General features: G+C 45.5%; 1 protein-coding gene across 4 annotated transcripts in view; it reads left to right on the top strand.

The window, feature by feature from the left end:
• Positions 1–21,368, top strand: part of ATP11C (ATPase phospholipid transporting 11C) — a 188,321-nt gene that overhangs the window by 627 nt on the left and 166,326 nt on the right. Inside the window, exons 1-2 of one of the 4 annotated variants that reach the window (XM_061408527.1) lie at positions 18,174–18,257; positions 19,065–19,163. In XM_061408527.1, coding sequence (XP_061264511.1) covers positions 19,137–19,163 — 27 coding nt within the window. In that variant the 5' untranslated portion in view covers positions 18,174–18,257; positions 19,065–19,136. Of the gene's footprint in view, positions 1–12,770; positions 12,932–18,173; positions 18,258–18,980; positions 19,164–21,368 lie in introns of those variants that run through there. The other 3 variants (XM_061408528.1, XM_061408526.1, XM_061408529.1) reach the window with 3 other exon arrangements.

Below are 21,368 nucleotides of genomic sequence, written 5' to 3'. Positions count from 1 at the left end.
CTGCGGTTCTTTTGGAGTATCTCAACATATTTTAAGTCCCCAAATTCTCAAATTAAAGAGATTTATCAGATCTCATTCCTCTACTCATAAAGGGGGACTTTGGAAGAACACTGGGCTCTTGAAACAGAGGCTAGGAAAAGGCAGTAAGGCAGTGCTGAAAAGAGGGAGGGGGGGTGTCTAGTAGACACCTGGTGGGATGTCTGCTTTGCTCACTCAACTAATCTCCTGTTTTGCTGGGAGGGCTTTCAAGAATCTCCTGGCTTGCTGATAGTTCTAGTGGAGACTGAATGGCTGGCCCAGAGAAGGTAATGGCACCCCACTCCAGTACTCTTGCCTGGAAAATTCCATGGACAGAGGAGCCTGGTAGGCTGCAGTCCATGGGGTCTCATAGAGTCAGACACGACTGAGTGACTTCACTTTCACTTTTCACTTTCATGCATTGGAAAAGGAACTGGCAACCCACTCCAGTGTTCTTGTCTGGGGAATCCCAGGGACGGGGGAGCCTGGTGGGCTGCTGTCTATGGGGTCGTACATATGCCGACATGACTGACATGACTTAGCAGCAGCAGCAGCAGAATGGCTGGCCAAGTGAAAATAAAGACACAGGCAGCCCATCACAAACACTGTTATCTCATCCCCCTGGCAATAAAGTCTGGGGTGCCCAGAAGTATTCCCTCATCTTCTGGAAGGTGTCCGTGTGGGATGGAGCCTGAGCAGGCTCTGAAGACATGCTAGTTTCACGAGCAGGTGGCCTAGACTCCCTTGTCACCTCTTCCTGCCACACTGCGGCCCCTCCTCAATCCATACCTGTGGCCTTATGGTAAGTTGCTGCTGCTAAGCTGCTAAGTCACTTTAGTCGTGTCTGACTCTATGCGACTCCGTAGACGGCAGCCCACCAGGCTCCCCCGTCCCTGGGATTCTCCAGGCAAGAACACTGGAGTGGGTTGCCATTTCCTTCTCCAATGCATAAAAGTGAAAAGTAAAAGTGAAGTGGCTCAGTCGTGTCCAACTCTTAGCAACCCCATGGACTGCAGCCCACCAGGCTCCTCTGTCCGTGGAATTTTCCAAGCAAGAGTACTGGAGTGGGGTGCCATTGCTTTGGGTTACATGTGCTTTAATTTGCTTCCTGGGGGTCCCAGAGGCTGCTCTCCAGGCAGAGGTGCCAGGCTGGGCTCTCCTGCAGCGGGCTCCCCATGCCAGCCCTGCAAACCTTCGGGAAGGACCGTGTCCTCCTCCAGGCCGCCCGTGCCCTCCACGAGCTCCTCGTAGGTGATCTTCTCGGCAAATGGCCGCAGCCCGAGCAACTCCACCATGTCGGGCCCCTCCAGCACCTCCTTCTCCAGCAGCCTCCTGCCCACCTTGTCCACCTGCTCGCGGCAGCGCATGAGCAGGTCCAGGGTGCGCGCATGCGTGGATCCGATGAACCGCCGCACCTCCTCGTCTAGGAGCTGGGCTGTGGCCTCGCTGAACGGTTTCTCCACCAGCGCCTCGCCTGGCCGCGGGAGATTGAAGGACACCTGGCCCAGCTTCTCGCTCATCCTGAACTGCACAATCTGGGCATAGGCGCTCTGGGTGACCTTCCTCAGGTCGTCCTGGGCCCCCGTGGTGACCCGTCCGAAGAACAGCTGCTCAGCCACACGGCCGCCCAGCATGGCACACATGCGGTCAAAGAGCTGCTCCTGTGTGTACAGGTACTGCTCCCTGGGCAGGCACTGGGCATAGCCGAGCCCCTTGCCCCGGGGGACGATGGACACCTTGAGCAGGGGGTCTGCATGTTCCAGGAACCAGCCCACCACCGCATGGCCAGCCTTGTGGTAGGCCACCATCATCTTCTCATGGTAAGTTACCTATGACCAAATGATTTAAGATCAAAAAGAGATATATGAGCGTTCTGTTGCTGCTGCTGCTAAGTCGCTTCATTCTGAAATGCAGTATTTGGATGCAATTTCAAAAACGACAGAATGACTTCTCTTCGTTTCCAAGGCAAATCATTCAATATCATGGTGATCCAAGTCTATGCACTGACTAGTAGTGCTGAAGATGCTGAAGTTGAATGGTTCTATGAAGACCTACAAGACCTTCTAGAACTAACACCCAAAAAAGATGTCATTATAGGGGAAGAGAATGCAAAAGTAGGAAGTCAAGAAATACCTGGAGTAACAGGCAAATTTGGCGTTGGAGTATAGAATGAAGTAGGGCAAAGGCTAATAGAGTTTTGCCAAGAGAATGCACTGGTCATAGCAAACACCCTCTTCCAACAACACAAAAGAAGACTCTACACATGGACATCACGAGATGGTCAATACTGAAATCAGATTGATTATATTCTTCACGGCAAAGATGGAGAAGCTCTTTACAGCGAGCACAAACAAGACCAGGAGTTGACTGTGGCTTAGGTCATGAACTCCTTATTCCCAAATTCAGACTTAAATTGAAGAAAGTAGGGAAAACCACTAAGCCATTCAGGTATGACCTAAATTAAATCCCTTTTGATTATACAGTGGAAGTGAGAAATAGGCTGAAAGGATTAGATCTGATTCATGTCCATCAAGTTGGTGATGCCATCAAGCCATCTCATCTTCTGTCATCCTCTTCTCCTCCTGCCCCCAATCCCTCCTAGCATCAGAGTCTTTTCCAATGACTCAACTCTTCGCATCAGGTAGCCAAAATATTGGGGTTTCAGCTTTAGCATCAGTCTTTCCAAAGAACCCCTAGGACTGATCTCCTTTAGAATGGACTGGTTGGATCTCCTTGTAGTCCAAGGGACTGTCAAGAGTCTTCTCCAACACCACAGTTCAAAAGCATCAATTCTTCAGCACTCAGCTTTCTTCACAGTCCAACTTTCACAATCCATACATGAACACTGGAAAAACCATAGCCTTGACTAGACGGATCTTTGTTGGCAAAGTAATGTCTCTGCTTTTCAATATGCTATCTAGGTTGGTCATAACCTTCCTTCCAAGGAGTAACCCTCTTTTAATTTCATGGCTGCAATCACCATCTACAGTGATTTTGGAGCCCCAAAAAATAAAGTCTGACACTGTTTCCCCTGTTTCCCCATCTATTTCCCATGAAGTGATGGGACCAGATGCCATGATCTTCATTTTCTGAATGTTGAGCTTTAAGCCAATTTTTCCACTCTCCTCTTTCACTTTCATCAAGAGGCCTTTTAGTTTCTCTTCACTTTCTGCTATAAGGGTGGTGTCATCTGCATATCTGAGGTTATTGGTATTTCTCCTGGCAATCTTGATTCCAGCTTGTGCTTCTTCCAGCCCAGCGTTTCTCATGAGGTACTCTGCATATAAGTTAAATAAACAGGGTGATAATATACAGCCTTGACGAACTCCTTTTCCTATTTGGAACCAGTCTGGTGTTCATGCCCAGTTCTAACTGTTGCTTCCTGACCTGCATATAGGTTTCTCAAGAGGCAGGTCAGGTGGTCTGGTATTCCCATCTCTTTCAGAATTTTCCAGTTTATTGTGATCCACACAGTCAAAGGCTTTGGCATAGTCAATAAAGCAGAAATAGATGTTTTTCTGGAACTCTCTTGCTTTTTCAATGATCTAGCAGATGTTGACAATTTGATCTCTGGTTCCTCTGCCTTTTCTAAAACCAGCTTGAACATCTAGAAGTTCATGGTTCATATATTGCTGAAGCCTGGCTTGGAGAATTTTCAGCATTACTTTACTAGTGTGTGAGATGAGTGCAATTGTGCGGTAGTTTGAGCATTCTTTGGCATTGCCTTTCTTTGGGATTGGAATGAAAACTGACCTTTTCCAGTCCTGTGGCTGCTGCTGAGTTTTCCAAGTTTGCTGGCATATTGAGTCCAGCACTTTCACAGCATCATCTTTCAGGATATGAAATAGCTCAACTGGAATTCCATCACCTCCACTAGCTTTGTTCGTAGTGATGCTTTCTAAGGCCCACTTGACTTTACATTCCAGGATGTCTGGCTGTAGGTCAGTGATCACACCATCGTGATTATCTTGGTCATGAAGCTCTTTTTTGTACAGTTCTTCTGTGTATTCTTGGCACCTCTTCTTAATATCTTCTGCTTCTGTTAGGTCCATACCATTTCTGTCCTTTATCGAGCCCATATTTGCATGAAATGTTCCCTTGGTATCTCTAATTTTCTTGAAGAGATCTCTAGTCTTTCCCATTCTGTTGTTTTCCTCTATTTCTTTGCATTGATCGCTGAGGAACGCTTTCTTATCTCTCCTTGCTATTCTTTGGAACTCTGCATTCAGATGCTTATATCTTTTCTTTTCTCCTTTGCTTTTTGCTTCTCTTCTTTTTACATCTATTTGTGAGGCCTCCCCAGACAGCCATTTTGCTTTTTTGCATTTCTTTTCAATGGGGCTGGTCTTGATCCCTGTCTTCTGTACAATGTCACGAACCTCCATCCATAGTTCATCAGGCACTCTATCTATCAGATCTAGTCCCTTAAATTTATTCCTCACTTTCACTGTATAATCATAAGTAATTTGATTTAGGTCATACCTGAACGAAGAAAACAATAGAATGGAAAAGACTAGAGATCTCTTCAAGAAAATTAGAGATACCAGGGGAACATTTCATGCAAAGATGGTCTCAATAAAGGACAGAAATGGTATGGACCTAACAGAAGCAGAAGACATTAAGAAGAGGTGGCAAGAATACACAGAAGAACTATACAGAAAATATCTTCACGACCCAGATAATCATGATGGTATGATTACTCATCTAGAGCCAGACATCCTGAAGTGTGAAGTCAAGTGGGCCTAAGGGAACATCATTATGAACAAAGCTAGTGGAGGTGATGCAATTCCAGTTGAGGTTTTTCAAATCCTAAAATATGATGCTGTGAAAGTGCTGGACTCAATATGCCAGCAAATTTGGAAAACTCAGCTTCCGGAGTCCAGCTCCAGCAGCCAGGTATTCAACCTGAAGAGATGGATGGTGTCGGCGATGATGACAGCCTCTCAGTTTTCTTGGACTGCCTCTTTATTTCAAGTTTGTCGGCAGACGATGATGTAGCCTCTGACTCATAGTACGGGACTACATCTTGATGTAGCCTTTGACTCAAAGTATGGGGCTATAAGTTTATTTCAAGCTTCAGGTTGTGTTTTATACTTTGACAAAAGCATTAGGTCACAGGTTTGACGTTTTTAGTTTCCCCCACCCAGATTTACTGTACTTAACTTGTGATTACATTGTAACTCATGCTACATTCCTCAGTTTATTTCTTATCTTTCTAAATCCTGTTTGCCCTTAGCATCTTAAGATCATTATCTCCTAAAAAGGCTTCTAGCTATTCTTAATTAATCCTAAACCCTAAACTCAGCAAACTTCTTTTGCCATAAACATTCCCCTCACAAACAGGTCTCAGATAATAATCCTTCCCATGGCCTCAAGCTGCTCATCCTGGAACATTCTTTGTAAAGATCCTTGAACAGATTATTTGCTGGGCACAACTGCAAAAGGCTTTGTGCTTTCTCATGTTTCTCTCAAGAAGAATAAGCACCTTAACATTCTTTCCAGTCAACTCAACTGAAGAAAGGAAAGAAGAAGTCAGAGTCACAAGGCCTAACTCCTTCATCCTCCTCACATGACTGTGAGATGAGGAGAGGGGGTTGGGGCCGTGCCTCCATTTTCTCAGTAATGCCTAACGCGGCTCCCGACATCTCCCCCTCTTATTTTTTAGAGCATAAGTGTGAAACTCAGTAGATAAAGCAGAGACACTTCGGTTGAGTATTCTGAAAAGGCACGGGGCTAATACACAAATCAGAATCACCAGGCATAAGCATATAGCCACATTAATCATTATTATAAAATGGATCCATAGGAAAGATATTCCTTCAGATTTTTAAAAAGGGAATTAGAAAGCCATTGAGAGGAAAAGTCAGACTCCACCTGTTTCATACTCTGAATATCCTGATATAACTTAGAAATACCAATACTAAAATCGAATGATTCCAGACGCCTAAAATATGATTCCTAATGCATTCCCAAGAATGTACGGAATCATTCACTTGTAGAGGGGTAACGTGCATCCATTTAAGTTCAGCATGGCACCTTAAAGACAACTTAATTTTTAAATTCGTAATTTCTTGCCCTATAAGCAGGACTCCTTCTTCTAAAGCATTGGCCTTATTTTCTATTTTCCTATCTATAATTTCCTGTGTAGTAAGAGCTATGGAGATAGTTCTGGACAGCTGATTGACAAACAAGGCAGTATGCACTTCTTTTGACAGGGCAACAGCAGAAACTGTAACTGAAGCAATTATGGCAATCAAGGCAGTTATAATCATTCCCATCAACACAATTTGATATAAAATAATTCACATATTCAACATTACAAACAGTTTCTCCTTCAAAAACACTTGCTTGAGGGCAAATGAAACAAAATTTGCCCCCTGAAATCTATCAGGGCAACTTGCCACTCATCACTATGTTGTAAAAGAAATTGCAGTTGATCCTTATTGAATGGGATCACTATATTTGCTACTTCTTTTCCAAAAAGTTCCACACTTCTTTTTCTACCTTTTATAATTAATTGTGTCACCAAGCTTGGATAAGACAAAACTATTTTTCTTGGGGTCACTGGTAGATGGAGCCATTCCAATGGGCCTTCTTGCCTCAAGCAAGAGCATACATCCTGTAGGTGTATGCATGCACCTACATCCTGTAGGTGTATGCTCACACCTACATCCTGTAGGTATATGCATACACCTAGGTGTATGCTCTGTGGCGAGAATAATTAAATCCCATCCTCTGGTAATATTAATCTTAAATAACTGATCATTTAAAGCTTCATCCACTCTAACAAGAGCCTCACTAGTCAATTCTCTCTTAGAACTCGGATTAGGATCGCCTTTTAAGCAATCAAACAAAGGCTTTAAATCTGCAGTAGTCAGTTTTAAATGTGGGCATATCCAGTTAATATCCCCTAATAATTTCTGGAAATCATTTAAAGTTAGTAAATGATCTCTCTGAAGCTGCAAAGGGGCATTACTCACAGTATGGGTGTTTAATACCCTCCCTAAATAAGAAAAAGGAGGATTTACTTGTATCTTATCTGGAGCTATCTTTAAACCCCAGCTTTCCAAGGCCTCAATCAATTCAGATAAAATTTGTTGCAACAAGGCTCTGTCGTTATGAGCTGCCAAAATATCATCCATATAATGTATCAAATATAGATCTTTATACTTTCCTCTAACATTTTGCACAGCTTGGTCTACCAATTTCTGACAAAAGGTGGGGCTATTTTTCATTCCCTGAGGCAAAACCTTCCATTGAAATCTTTTATAGGGCTGTTTAAAATTAGCAGAAGGGAGACTGAAAGCAAACCTTTTACAATCCTGAACAGCCAGGGGGATAGTAAAGAAACAATCCTGTAGATGTACAACTATCACATTATATTGAAAGGGCACAGCTACTGGGGAAGAGATACCTGGCTGAAGGGCCCCCATGTCTTCCATAGTTGCGTTTATAGCTCTCAAATCTTGTAACAATCTCCATTTTCCTGATTTTTTCTTAATAACAAAAATAGGAGTATTCCAGGGGCTATTAGAAGGTTCTCTATGGCTGGCTGTCAGTTGTTCCATAACTAAATCCTCAGCTGCCTGCAGCTTTTCAGCTGTTAAGGGCCATTGCTCCACCCATACCTGATCATCAGATATCCAGGTAATAGGGTCAGCAGCAAGAACAACAGCCTCTAGGATAAATTTGAATATCCCAGACCTTCTCTATTCGTGTTAGGAACCACCTCTAATGGAGGAGCAATTCCCTGCTGATCTTTACCAAGCCCCTTATCAGGATTATACCTCATTTGCAGTATTTGGTTAGTAACCTTTTCATCTGGGCTATATAAAAGCATTCCCATCTGAGATAATATATCTCTCCCCCATAAAGAAAAAGGTAGTGAAGGAATCACATATGGACAAAAGGTGCCTTGTGCCCCCTTCTCATCTGACCATGTCAAAATTTGTGAGCACTTAGCAACCGAGGGCACTGACCCCATTCCTACCAAGCCGGCATTGGTCAGACGTGTCAGGCAGGATGAGGGCCAATCTTTTCCAGCAATGCAAGAGACATCTGCTCCAGTATCCAACAGCCCTGACATTCTATTTCATTGAATTAAAAGATCTTTCAAAGGCCTAGAAGCTGTAATTTCCTTCATCTGAGTTAAATTCACCCATTCCAGTCCATTTTAGTTCGCTGATTCCTAGAATGTTGACGTTCACTCTTGCCATCTCCTGTTTGACCACTTTCAATTTGCCTTGATTCATGGACCTGACATTCCAGGTTCCTATGCAATATTGCTCTTTACAGCATCAGACCTTGCTTCTATCACCAGTCACATCCACAACTGGGTGTTGTTTTTGCTTTGGCTCCATCCCTTCATTCTTTCTGGAGTTATTTCTCCACTGATCTCCAGTAGCATATTGGGCACCTACTGACCCAGGGAGTTCCTCTTTCAGTATCCTATCATTTTGCCTTTTCATACTGTTCATTGGGTTCTCAAGGCTCAAGGTTCTCAAGTTCAAAATGTCTTCTAGCTATTCTTAATTAATCCTAAACCCTAAACTCAGCAAACTTCTTTTGCCATAAACATTCCCCTCACAAACAGGTCTCAGATAATAATCCTTCCCATGGCCTCAAGCTGCTCATCCTGGAACATTCTTTGTAAAGATCCTTGAACAGATTATTTGCTGGGCACAACTGCAAAAGGCTTTGTGCTTTCTCATGTTTCTCTCAAGAAGAATAAGCACCTTAACATTCTTTCCAGTCAACTCAACTGAAGAAAGGAAAGAAGAAGTCAGAGTCACAAGGCCTAACTCCTTCATCCTCCTCACATGACTGTGAGATGAGGAGAGGGGGTTGGGGCCGTGCCTCCATTTTCTCAGTAATGCCTAACATGGCTCCTGACACTCAGCAGTGGCTGCAGGACTGGAAAAGGTCAGTTTTCATTGCAATCCCAAAGAAAGGCAATGCCAAAGAATGTTCAAATTACTGCACAATTGCACTCATATCACATGCTAGCAAAGTAATGATCAAAATTCTCCAAGTGAGGTTTCAACTAAGAACTTCCAGATGTTCAAGCTGGATTTAGGAAAGGCAGAAGAAGCAGAGATCAAATTGCCAACATCCTTTGGATCATTGAAAAAGCTAGAGAGTTTCAGAAAAACATATATTTCTGCTTTATTGACTATGCCAAAGCCCTTGACTGTGTGAATCACAACAAATTGAAAATTCTCAAAGAGATGGGACTACCAGACCACCTGACTGCCTTCTGAGAAATCTGTATGCAGATCAAGAAGTAACAGTTAGAACTGGACATAGAATAACAGACTGGTTCCAAATTGGGAAAGGAGTACGTCAAGGCTGTATATTGTCACTGCTTATTTAACTTATATGAAGAGTACATCATGACAAACCCTGGGCTGGATGAAGCACAAGCTGGAATCAAGATTGCTGTGAGAAATATCAATAACCTCAGATATGCAGATGATACCACCCCTATGGCAGAGAGCAAACAAGAACTAAAGAGCCTCTTGATAAAAGTGAAAGAAGAGGGTGAAAAAATTGACTTAAAACTCAACATTCAGAAAACTAAAATCATGGCATCTGGTCCCATCACTTCATGGCAAATAGATGCGGAAGAAATGGAAACATTGACAGACTTTATTTTGGGTGGCTCCAAAATCACTGCAGATGGTGACTGCACCCATGAAATTAAAAGACACTTGCTCCTCGGGAGAAAAGTTATGACCAACCTAGACAGCATATTCAAAAGCAGAGACATTACTTTGCCAACAAAGGTCCATTTAGTCAAAGCTATGGTTTTTCCAGTCATGTTTGGATGTGAGAGTTGGACTGTGAAGAAAGCTGAGCACCAAAGAATTGATGCTTTTGAATTGTGGTGTTGGAGAAGACTCTTGAGAGTCCCTTGGAGTGCAAGGAGATCCAACCAGTCCATCCTAAAGGAAATCAGTCCTGAATATTCATTGGAAGGACTGATGCTTAAGCTGAAACTCCAATACTTTGGCCACCTGATGTGAAGAGCTGACTCACTGGAAAAGACCCTGATGCTGGGAAAGATTGAAGGTGGGAAGAGAAGGGAACAACAAAGATGGTTGGATGGCATCACTGACTCAATGGACATGAGTTTGAGCAAACTCCAGGAGTTGGTGATGGACAGGGATGCCTGGCATGCTGTAGTCCATGGGGTCACAAAGAGTCCGACACAACTGAGCAACTGAACTAAATTGCTTTACAATATTGTTTTGGTTTCTGCCATACATCAACATGAATCAGCTATAGGTGTACGTAGTCCCCTTTCTCTGGAGCCTCCCTCCCACCACCCACCCCATCCTACCTCTCTAGGTTGTCACAGAGCACCAGATTTGAGCTCTTTGCATCGTACAGCTATCTAATTTTAAATATAGTAATGTGTATGTTTCAACGATACTCTCTTAATTCGTCCCACCCTCTCCTTTCCACCTTGTGTCCACAAAGTCTGTTCCCCTCTCTGTTTTTAAACATGTTTATGTCTCCTTTAGTTTGGGGCGGGGGTAGTGCTTAATCCTGATGGTCCTCCTAACAATTGTATTCAATATAATATTTTTTTTCTTCTTCTACCATTGAGCTTTGTAAATGAATGGGTTACATCTATAAACTCCTGCCATCTGGCTTCCAGCCCAACCACGACTGAAGCTGCATTCTTAAAGCTCATGCAGGATTTCTGAAGCATTAAATGAAATAGCTCTCCTCAGTTCTGATTTCCCTTGACCAGGGGTAAACTTTTGAGGTTTAAAGCATCTTATTCCAACCTCTAAAACCACATTTTAAATGCATACTAGACATTTGTATTAGAGCATTCTATTGTTACTTCAACACAGTTAAAATGACTCATAATTTTCTCTACTGATGTTCCCTCTGAATGATTTTCCAATGTGTGACTGATGATGAGCCTGATGATGAGCCCTGTAAGAGCAGGGATCACACTTTTCAGGTACATTACTATAGGTCCTTCACGCTGCTTGGATGTAATCAACAGTCAGTAAATATTTGTTGAAATGAACAAATGAATAAACATCATTCTTCCACTCACTGAGTCTGAATTCTTTAGAGTCATTTTGGATTCACCTCCCTCCTTTGTTCCATAAATTACATCAGTGATGAAACCTTGTCAATTATGCTTTCAAAATGTCGTGATTGAGGGTATGGATGAGGAGTCACATGAGGAGACCTGTTTGACTCTTTGCTCTGCAATTGTCAAGCTCTGACTTTGGGCATGTTCCCTAACCTCTCAATTTTTTTATCTATAAAATGAGGATAGTAAGGGTACATTATGGGGTTAATGAGAATAAATGAGGTAATGTGTACAACGTGTTTTGCACAGCGCCTGGCACACAGCAAGGGTTCAATAAATGATAGTTATTGAATTATCTTTCACTGCTCCCCTAGAGAGGTTTACTTACTGCTTCATATCTTTGCTGTTTCTCTTGGCTTGAATGCTCTCCTTTCTTTCTGCCCATTCAAAATGCTATTTACTCTTCTTGTTAATTTTATTTTTTAAAGTAATACATATTCATAGTTAAAAACTTGAATAGATTAATAAGACTTCTTAGGCAAAAGAGCAGACCCCTACTCCATCTTGCCTAACTTCTGATCTGTACTAGGAAAGCAACCACTTTCAATAATCTTAACTGTTTTCTCTAACATTTACTTTCATATTTCTAAATAATGTCCTTATACTGATGGTTCTTGATCTTTCCATTTTTAGATAAATACTTATTGCCATCTTATTATGGAAGATAAATATTTAGACCTCTTACAACACCATCCTTTCCAATTTACTTTCCCTTCATCCTACAAAAGAGTTTTCTCAGAATCTTGAAGGCCAAACTATATCCCAGTGAATTCACTGTAGCTACTTGTGATTGCCTTTTCCCCTCCACTAAAATAAAATACCCTATCCTTTTAACAGTCGGTTCTAGAACTGTGTGTGCCTTTGATATCATGATTACTAGAATACATCTACTTCCCCTTTCTTAAAAGCAACACAATATTAGATCATCCACAATCCCCTTGGACTTCTGTTCTCCATGATTACTAGCCTCATTTGTCAGTACAGTATCCTCAATGTAATTAATATGGGCTATTTGGAGCACTATAACAGGGAACCCTGATCTCATCTGACAAAGTGACATTTAAGCTGAAATCTGAAAGACAAATTGCAAAGGCTATGAAAGCATTCCTGCGGAGATGGTTGCAAGTGCAAAGGCTCTCAGGGGAAAAGGAACTTTGGGAACTCAAGGAATAAAAGGCAGCCAGTGGAGAGGATGGAGCTTGGTGCATCATGGGGAAAGAAGGCTCACCAGGAGCTAGAAAGGAAAACAGGGGTTAGAGAATTCAGAGCCTTGAAGCTGAGGTCCAGGCAAGATCTGAGCCTTATCCTGAAACCAATGAGAAGCTACTGAAAAGTCATAAGCAGGGGAATGATTTTATCTGATTTGCCTTCTAAAGATTTCTATGATTGCAGGGTGGGGAATGGACTGGGGAGGGCCAAGAGTTAGAAAGATACGGGTAAAACTGGTTTCAAGGAAACATTAAGGGCAGCTTTGTAAGGGAGAACAAAATTTCAGATGGGCAAAAGGTAGTCTTGTGAGGTACTTTCAAAAGCTCAGCAGAAACCTTGGAATTTCTTTAACTTGCTGATGGCAGTGATAGGCATGCTCATATAACAGCTTCAATTTTTTTTTCCCTTTTTTTTTTTTTTTTAGTATTAGATGGAGGAGGGGACTCCTCCTCCCGCTCCTCCTCACCCTCCTGCTGAATCCCCGAATTGCTGACCAACCAATTGATCCCAGAAGCAGTTTGCCTCCCTCCTTCCCAAGCCTGGACAGCCTCCGGTCCCCACTGGATGGTCTACCCACTTGCCATGGTGAGATTTCTGAGGGGTTGAAGTGACCGAGGGGCTTGCACAGAAATAGGGCAGCAGAATTGAAACGGTCAAGGAAGAACAGTTTCCCTTCCGTTTCTGGGACGGCATGCACTAGCTCTAGTCAAGTTGAGATGGTAAAAAGGACAGGAGACTGCTTCCTCTGAACTCCTGCCTACAAGGAGCCTGGGGCTTCAGCTGCAGTCAGCTGAGGCACCATGAGAGTTGGTGTTATATACCATGGGGTCTGACAGTTCAGACAGCCGGAAGTTAGTTTTTGCAGTTCTGTTTATGGAACTGGCCGAATGAAAATGCTGGCTGATGGTCTGCTTTTCATAGCCATTGACAACAGCTTCCTACAACACCTGGGTCTTCTTTGGAAGCTGTGAAGAGGCACTGAAAAGAACAAAAATAATTTCTTCTTGTCTAAAAAAAACCCAAAAACTCACAAAGTAATCTGAATGTGTGTGAGAGTAACTCTTATTCAGGTTGCACTTGGATACGGAAAGAAACTACCTTGCATAAACTGCAGGTTTTGCTGAGCATATTTGATTTTTGTGGGATTGCATTTTTATAGTCAAGCAAATTAGTCTGGACCCATGAATATAGGTGTTGTGATGCAACAAACTAGGAAGATGAGGGAGAGACGGTGGAATTACAGTAACAAATGAAAATTTGCCCAACAATATTTCTATATCTTGGGAGATCCTAAAAGGTTTGTTTTTAAGCTGGACAAAATGGCAATGGTATATGAGAAAATACTCACACAATGATGTGTGAGAGAACACCGAAAACCAATATCCAGTTCTCTAAAGTTTTTTAAGTTGGTCTGTTTGAATCTATAAGCTAAGTACATTTTTAAAATTTATTTCACAAATTGCATATGGAAAGATATTACTTATTATTTACTAGTAAGCACTTGCATATCCAAATGTCTAAATTCATTTTCTATTACCTATTTCACTGATAACAATGTCTCTTATTGATAAGGATTCTACACTTTGCCTAGAACAATTGACAACAACCTCTTCAACCCACAAATTCCAGTCAATATCTAGAACAGTGCCTGCCACATAGTAGGTATTCAACAAACAATAAGTGTATTAAATTACGTTAGTCATTCTCCTCAACAAAAGTAGTCAGCAAAACCTTTTCTATTTGAAAATACACCTTTGAAATATTAGAAACCAAAATCTAAGATCCATTTTGCCAATATAATAAAATATCCTAATATCTGATTGGGCTTCCCAGGTGGTTTAGTGTTAAAGAATAACCCTGCCAATGCAGGAGACACAGGTTAGATCCCTGGGTTGGGAAGATCTCCTGGAGAAGGAAATGACAACCTACTCCGGTATTCTTGTCCAGAAAATCCCATGGACAGAGGAGCCTGGCGGGGACTGAGGGACTAAACAACAGCAGATTAATAGACATCTAACATAAATCTTAAAAATCATTAGACATGGCCTCAAGGGTAAGTAAATGCAAGGAACCACAATAGAGAAAGAAGTGGAAATGGACGGTTTTACTTCTAGGCAACCAGGACAGTTTGGGAACCTACCTTATGTGCCCTGCACTTAAGGCAATGAGGACGGGCTACTAGTGGCTCACACTATCAAGTGCAGACTTCCCAGGTGTTTCTGAAGATCCTAATGGGGAATGCAAAAGTAGGAAGTCAAGAAACACCTGGAGTAACAGGCAAATTTGGCCTTGGAGTACGGAATGAAGCAGGACAAAGGCTAACAGAGTTTTACCAAGAGAATGCACTGGTCATAACAAACACTGTCTTCCAACCACACAAGAGAAGATTCTACACATGGACATCACCAGATGGTCAACATCAAAATCAGATTGATTATATTCTTTGCAGCCAAAGATGGAGAAGCTCTATACAGTCAACAAAAACAAGACCGGGAGCTGACTGTGGCTCAGATCATGAACTCCTGAGTGCCAAATTCAGACTTAAATTGAAGAAAGTAGGCAAAACCAGTAGACCATTCAGGTATGACCTAAACCAAATCCCTTATGATTATACAGTGGAAGTGAGAAATAGATTTAAGGGACTAGATCTGATAGAGTGCCTGATGAACTATGTACAGAGGTTGATGACATTGTACAGGAGACAGGGATCAAGACCAGCCCCATGGAAAAGAAATGCAAAAAGCAAAATGGCTGTCTGGGGAGGCTTTACAAATAGCTGTGAAAAGAAGAGAAGCGAAAAGCAAAGGAGAAAAGGAAAGATATAAGCATCTGAGTGCAGAGTTCCAAAGAATAGCAAGGAGAGATAAGAAAGCCTTCCTTAGTGATCAATGCAAAGAAATAGAGGAAAACAACAGAATGGGAAAGACTAGAGATCTCTTCAAGAAAATTAGAGATACCAAGGGAACATTTCATGCAAATATGGGCTCGATAAAGGACAGAAATGGTATGGACCTAACAGAAGCAGAAGATATTAAGAAGAGGTGCCAAGAATACACAGAAGAACTGTACAAAAAAGAGCTTCATGACCAAGATAATCACGATGGTGTGATCACTGACCTACAGCCAGACATCCTGGAATGTAAAGTCAAGTGGGCCTTAGAAAGCGATCACTGACCTACAGCCAGACATCCTGGAATGTAAAGTCAAGTGGGCCTTAGAAAGCATCACTATGAACAAAGCTAGTGGAGGTGATGGAATTCCAGTTGAGCTATTTCATATCCTGAAAGATGATGCTGTGAAAGTGCTGCACTCGGTATGCCAGCAAACTTGGAAAACTCAGCAGTGGCCACAGGACTGGAAAAGGTCAGTTTTCATTCCAATCCCAAAGAAAGGCAATGCCAAAGAATGCCCAAACTACCACACAATTGCACTCATCTCACACGCTAGTAAAGTAATGCTCAAAATTCTCCAAGCCAGGCTTCAGCAATACGTGAACCATGAACTTCCTGATGTTCAAGCTGGTTTTAGAAAAGGCAGAGGAAGCAGAGATCAAATTGCCAACATCCACTGGATCATGGAAAAAGCAAGAGAGTTGCAAAAAAACATCTATTTCTGCTTTATTGACTGTGTGGATCACAATAAACTGTGAAAAATTCTGAAAAAGATGGGAATACCAGACCACCTGACCTGCCTCTTGAGAAACCTGTATGCAGGTCAGAAAGCAACAGTTAGAATTGGACATGAACAACAGACTGGTTCCAAATAGGAAAAGGAGTACGTCAAGGCTGTATATTGTCACCCTGCTTACTTAACTTATATTCAGAGTACATCATGAGAAACTCTGAGCTGGAAGAAGCACAAGCTGGAATCAAGATTGCCGGGAGAAATATCAATAACCTCAGATATGCAGATGACACCACCCTTATGGCAGAAAGTGAAGACGAACTAAAAAGCCTCTTGATGAAAGTGAAAGAGGAGGGTGAAAAAGTTGGCTTAAAGCTCAACATTCAGAAAACGAAGATCATGGCATCTGGTCCCATCACTTCATGGGAAATAGATGGGGAAACAGTGGAAACAGTGTCAGACTTTATGTTTCTGGGCTCCAAAATCACTGCAGGTGGTGACTGCACCCATGAAATTAAAAGAGGGTTACTCCTTGGAAGGAAGGTTATGACCAACCTAGATAGCATATTAAAAAGCAGAGACATTACTTTGCCAACAAACGTCCATCTAGTCAAGGCTATGGTTTTTCCAGTGGTCATGTATGGATTGTGAAAGTTGGACTGTGAAGAAAGCTGAGTGCTGGAGAATTCATTCTTTTCAACTGTGGTGCTGGAGAAGACTCTGGAGAGTCCCTTGGACTGCAAGGAGATCCAACCAGTCCATTCTCAAGAAGATCAGTCCTGGGTGTTCATTGGAAGGACTGATGCTAAAGCTGAAACTCTGATACTTTGGCCACCTCATGTGAAGAGTTGACTCATTGAAAAAGACCCTGATGCTGGGAGGGATTGGGGCAGGAGGAGAAGGGGACAATAGAGGATGAGATGGCTGGATGGCATCACCAACTCTATGGACGTGAGTTTGAGTGAACTCCGGGAGTTGGTGATGGACAGGGAGGCCTGGTGAGCTGTGATTCATGGGGTCCCAAAGAGTCAGACACGACTGAGTGACTGAACTGAACTGAATGGGTTTTCGAGTTCTCTCGGGGCCATGCCTGCGCACACATCCTGGGCATCTGCCCAGAGTGTGTGTTGTTTTTCTTAGATCATCTGGCACGTCCCCGCTGACCCCTCCCTCCACCCTGGACTTTGCCCACGGCGCTCCTTCTAAAGCCTTCTCACATAGCAAGGTCCAGTTTAACCTCCAGTGCTTTCGAGAAAGCTTCCCAGACCCCCTTTTGAGGTGCACCGGTGCTCTCAGCACTTGAAGCCTCTCATCTAGCAGTCAGGACTTTCTAACCTGCTGTTTTTGCAGGTGAGTAGCCCCTTACCACAGTGGGGCACCCCTCCCCCGCCCCACGCTGGGGAGGTCTTTTCAGAATTCGCTGTATCCAGCCCCTAACACAGCCGAGTACAAAGAAAATGCCCAGGAAAGATCTGTTGAAATGGATCTAAACCCCAGAGGGGAAAGGAGAAGTGCCCGTGCCCAGCATTAAAGGCCCTTCACGACCCCCAGGGGAGGCCCGCGGTGCAGCTGGCCCTGTCCCCAGCGCTTCGCTGGCAGGAGACGGTGCCGCGGCGGAGGCTCCTATTAATGCCTCTGATCTCCTTCGACTAATTTCTTCTTTACTTTTGCGGAGGAATCTACATTCTGCTCCAGCAGCCTCGGGGCACGCCGTTAAAGGGCGGTGCAAACCGAGCGACGTGGGCGTTGGGATGGCCAGTCTCAAGGCAATTTTAGCTTCGGCTTTCCTACGTAATGTTTAAAGTTTCGCAAACTCCAATTCTAAACTGGGAGCCGAGGGGGTAGAGCGTTTCCTGGTGCACAATTTTTCGCGTCCCAGGGAAGGTTCCGGGCATTCGTGGCTTTGCCTCACCGATCCTTTTCACATTTCCCACCGCGGGGAATCTAAAGAGCGCTAGTGGCCTTCACTTCCAACCCGAGCCGAGAACCGCGGTTCAGCCCTGAGGTCTCAGCCACTTCCTCCTTCAACCCTCTGGGCAAACCCAGAGCGGGCGAATGGGGGAGCTCCCAGCCTACGGTACTAGGCGGAATCGGAGGCATGGCGGGACTACAACTCCCAGGATGCTCTGCGAGAAGCGAATGGGCGGGGCTAGAGGGAGGGGCTTGGGGTATAGGCGGGAAGGGGGGGCTTGGGGGTGGCAGGGAAATCCCGCCCCGCTGCGCAGCAGCGGCGACACAAAGCCTGACTTTACAACCTCAGAGAGAAAGTGGAAGTGAGATGGTTTAGGTGGGGAGACAGGACAAGAAAAAACCTGAGGAGGGAAAGGCGCGTAGGTAGCTGAGTGAAGCGAGGGTAGTGGGGAGATCCGCGCCTCGGCACACGAGGAGGGGGGCTCTTATAATTAGTCCCCCAGCCCGCGCCCCGCCCGCGCTGGGGTCTCCACAGCGCCCCGCCGGTCCCGGCTCCTCACGCAAAGCCCGGCTCCGCCCCGCCGGGAGCGGGGAGCCCGGTTGCCTGGCGGGTTCGGGGCGGGCCGGCAGGCTGCACCGTGGCTCCCCGGCCCGAGTGCGGGACGGCCGGCGCGGCTGCCGCGGACCGAGGAGGGGCTGTGAGCGAAGCGGAGCGGCGGACGAATTAGGGCCGGGGCAGGGTAGGCTGCGGCTTCCGCACGAGCCAGGGGAGTAGTGTCGGGCTGAGGCGAGGTGAGGCGCGGGGCGCCTCGGGAGGGTCCCCCGTGGCCGCGAGCGGGGCGGGCGCACGCGGGCTGACCGCGGAAAAGCGGGCGGTGGCTCCGCGGCAGGGAAGAGTGCAGACGGCGGGGTTCCGAGCCCGGCGCTGGTGGAGAGCTCTGGGCGTCCCCCTCCCGCGGGAGGAGCCTAGCGCTCCTCCGCCATCCCTCCCCCGCGCGTTCGGCTCGCTATCTCCACGGGCTGCTGCGGGAGAGGCGGGGCCACCGCCCCCGGCGCGGGGCGGGGCGGGGGGGGTGAGTGAGGTGGGGCGGGGGCCGAGGGGGGCGGGGGGAGTTCGGAGGGCCGGCGGTTGGCGGGGCCGCGAGCCTCGCCGACCGTTTCGCGCCGCCGGCCCACGCCGCAGTGTCGTGTGTGGACGGCGCCTTCTCAGACAGCCCAGTAGAGTCCAGCACGGCGACCGGCAGCCTTCGACGCGATGTTCCGCCGGAGCTTTAATCGTTTTGTAAGTACACTCGCTGCGGCTCCCCGCGTGTCGGTTCGTTTGCTCGCCAGCCCCTTCGCCCGGTCCTTCAGAACAGTTTCCTGAGGGGAAGAGTGCGTCTCTGGGAGACACCAGCGGCGCCCGCTCTTACATTTTCACTGAAATGACGCTGCCCGGGGCGGTCGGGGTGGGGAGTCAGATAAGGCTCTCGGAGCACCCCGCCACCCCACCCCGACCCCGGCCCATTTATCCGGAGCTTTCCTGGGCTGTTCCTTACAAACTGCCTCGGACTGGGGGTGGGGGGCGCCCTCCGAGCTGGATGGTGGGGGACCCCCGGGGGTTTCCGACCCAGGGGTCCCTCGGTGTGCCAGTTACTCGAAGATGGCGTTTTATTATCAGGGAGGTTGCTTTCTTTTGTTTCCTATGCCAGGAGCACATGGAGGTAAACCTAGACCTGTCACCGTGGTCCAAAAAAGCCCTGGGGGCTGAGGGGTGGGCGGCTGGGGCCGGCCTCAGCCTGGCCCGGGGCTTGGCCGGCTGCTCACCCGAGGCCGGGCAAACTTTGGAGACCCAGCCTGAACCTCTCACCTTGAGGGTTTAATAAAAGCGAGGGCGGTCGTCGGGGTGGGCTGAGTCGAGGTGGAGACGCGAGGAGGCTGCACCGTCGCTGCCAGGCGAGCGCCGGGGCTGAAGCCTCGCCGAGCCCCGAACGCCCCAGACCCTGACCCGGGGGAGGAGGCGAGCTGCGGCTGGACTCCTCAGTCCACGTCGACCCCCGCCTCCCCGATCCCCAGAAAAGGGAATTTTATTGCCGAGGGAGTTTGGCACCCGGAAAACCGATTACTGACTTTCTTGAGTAACCTGTTCACTCCTAGATGGTACGTGAAGAATGGAGTGAAACCGGGACCATCTACTTCTATGCTGCTATTAGTAGCAACTTCCTTAATTGCAAGATGAGGTGGCGGGAATAGGATTTTATTTCTGCCAGTAATGTGAAAGGAAGGATTCGTCAATAAATGTTTTTTCTGGCCTTAGGAGAAATGGTTGAGTGCTGTGCGCGCCTACCAACCCCCCTTACAAGGTCTGTTAAAGAACTTGTCGGTTTGGCTGTTTTCCTGCAATTATTCGTAATCGAAGCATTGCTAACCTTTTTCACGCATCGTATGAATTTGCTCTCGTTATTTTTTCTGCATTTGAAACTTTCACAAATGTACCCTGGCTAAACGAAGTAATTGTATGTCCCCTTCTAGGCTATTATTATCACAAGAGTGCTGTTAATGTTTTTCTAAAGGTTTACCTCACCAGAGGCATGTCTTATGAAATTGGAGCAGGTTTACCTGTGGCACAGCAATAGAGGTTGTGCCTATCAGGATTTTGAAATCCGTAGGAATTGGCTTGTACTGTATGCTTTGCTAAAGCAAGTGACTAAAATTGGTTTCTCACATTTAGCCTGAGAAGGTAAAAAAGCATTGTGCTTCATAGTTCTATTTCATGTAGATTCTTGTGATCCTGAGTGTTGTTTGGGGGTGTTAGAAAAGGAAAGGTGACAAAGAGGACTAATTGTAATACTTGGAAAGAGGATAATCTTTTCACATGGCATTCTTATACTGGAAAACAACTGGTCTGTGGTTTGTAATATATTCGGTAGCTCAACATTGAGATGATGACACCCCCCCCCCCTTTTTTAAGGATTTGAACATTTGAAACCAAACAACCAGTCTAAAAATATCAATCTAAAAGCCCCCTTCATCTTTCTTTTGCTCAAAGTGGTCTGTGTTGTTTGAGTCTAGTAAGGAAGCAGTGCTGGCTGGGGAAGGCAGGGCATGCAGTAGAATTTGCAGCAGTTGTTGAGGTGCCAGCCTGCAGGTTTTGAGGCTAGTACTTTGCATCCCCGTCCAAGATCTCTGCAGAGAATATACTTACACTGAAAGGAGCTTTGACCTCATTGTTTCGGCTGGAATACTCGACTGCTCACATTTTCCTGAGCAACCATGACTCTGGTTAACTCTCCAGAATTTCTACCAGTGCAGTGAACTGAAAGCTTCTCAGGAGTTGTATCTGAGCCCTAGGCCTAGGGCAAGGAATTAATTTGCAAACCCTTGGACGGAATGTGAAATATACTATCAAATACTGCTAAAGAATGACTTCAGAAATAATTGGTGGGGGGCGGTTTTTAGCTCCCCTAGTCAGTAAGCAAAATGCTGTCCTCATCTTTTTCTTGGTAGA

Source organism: Bos javanicus, chromosome X (genome assembly GCF_032452875.1).
Source record: "Bos javanicus breed banteng chromosome X, ARS-OSU_banteng_1.0, whole genome shotgun sequence".
NCBI lineage: Eukaryota > Metazoa > Chordata > Mammalia > Artiodactyla > Bovidae > Bos > Bos javanicus.
This window is presented reverse-complemented; position numbering and strand designations above follow the sequence as displayed.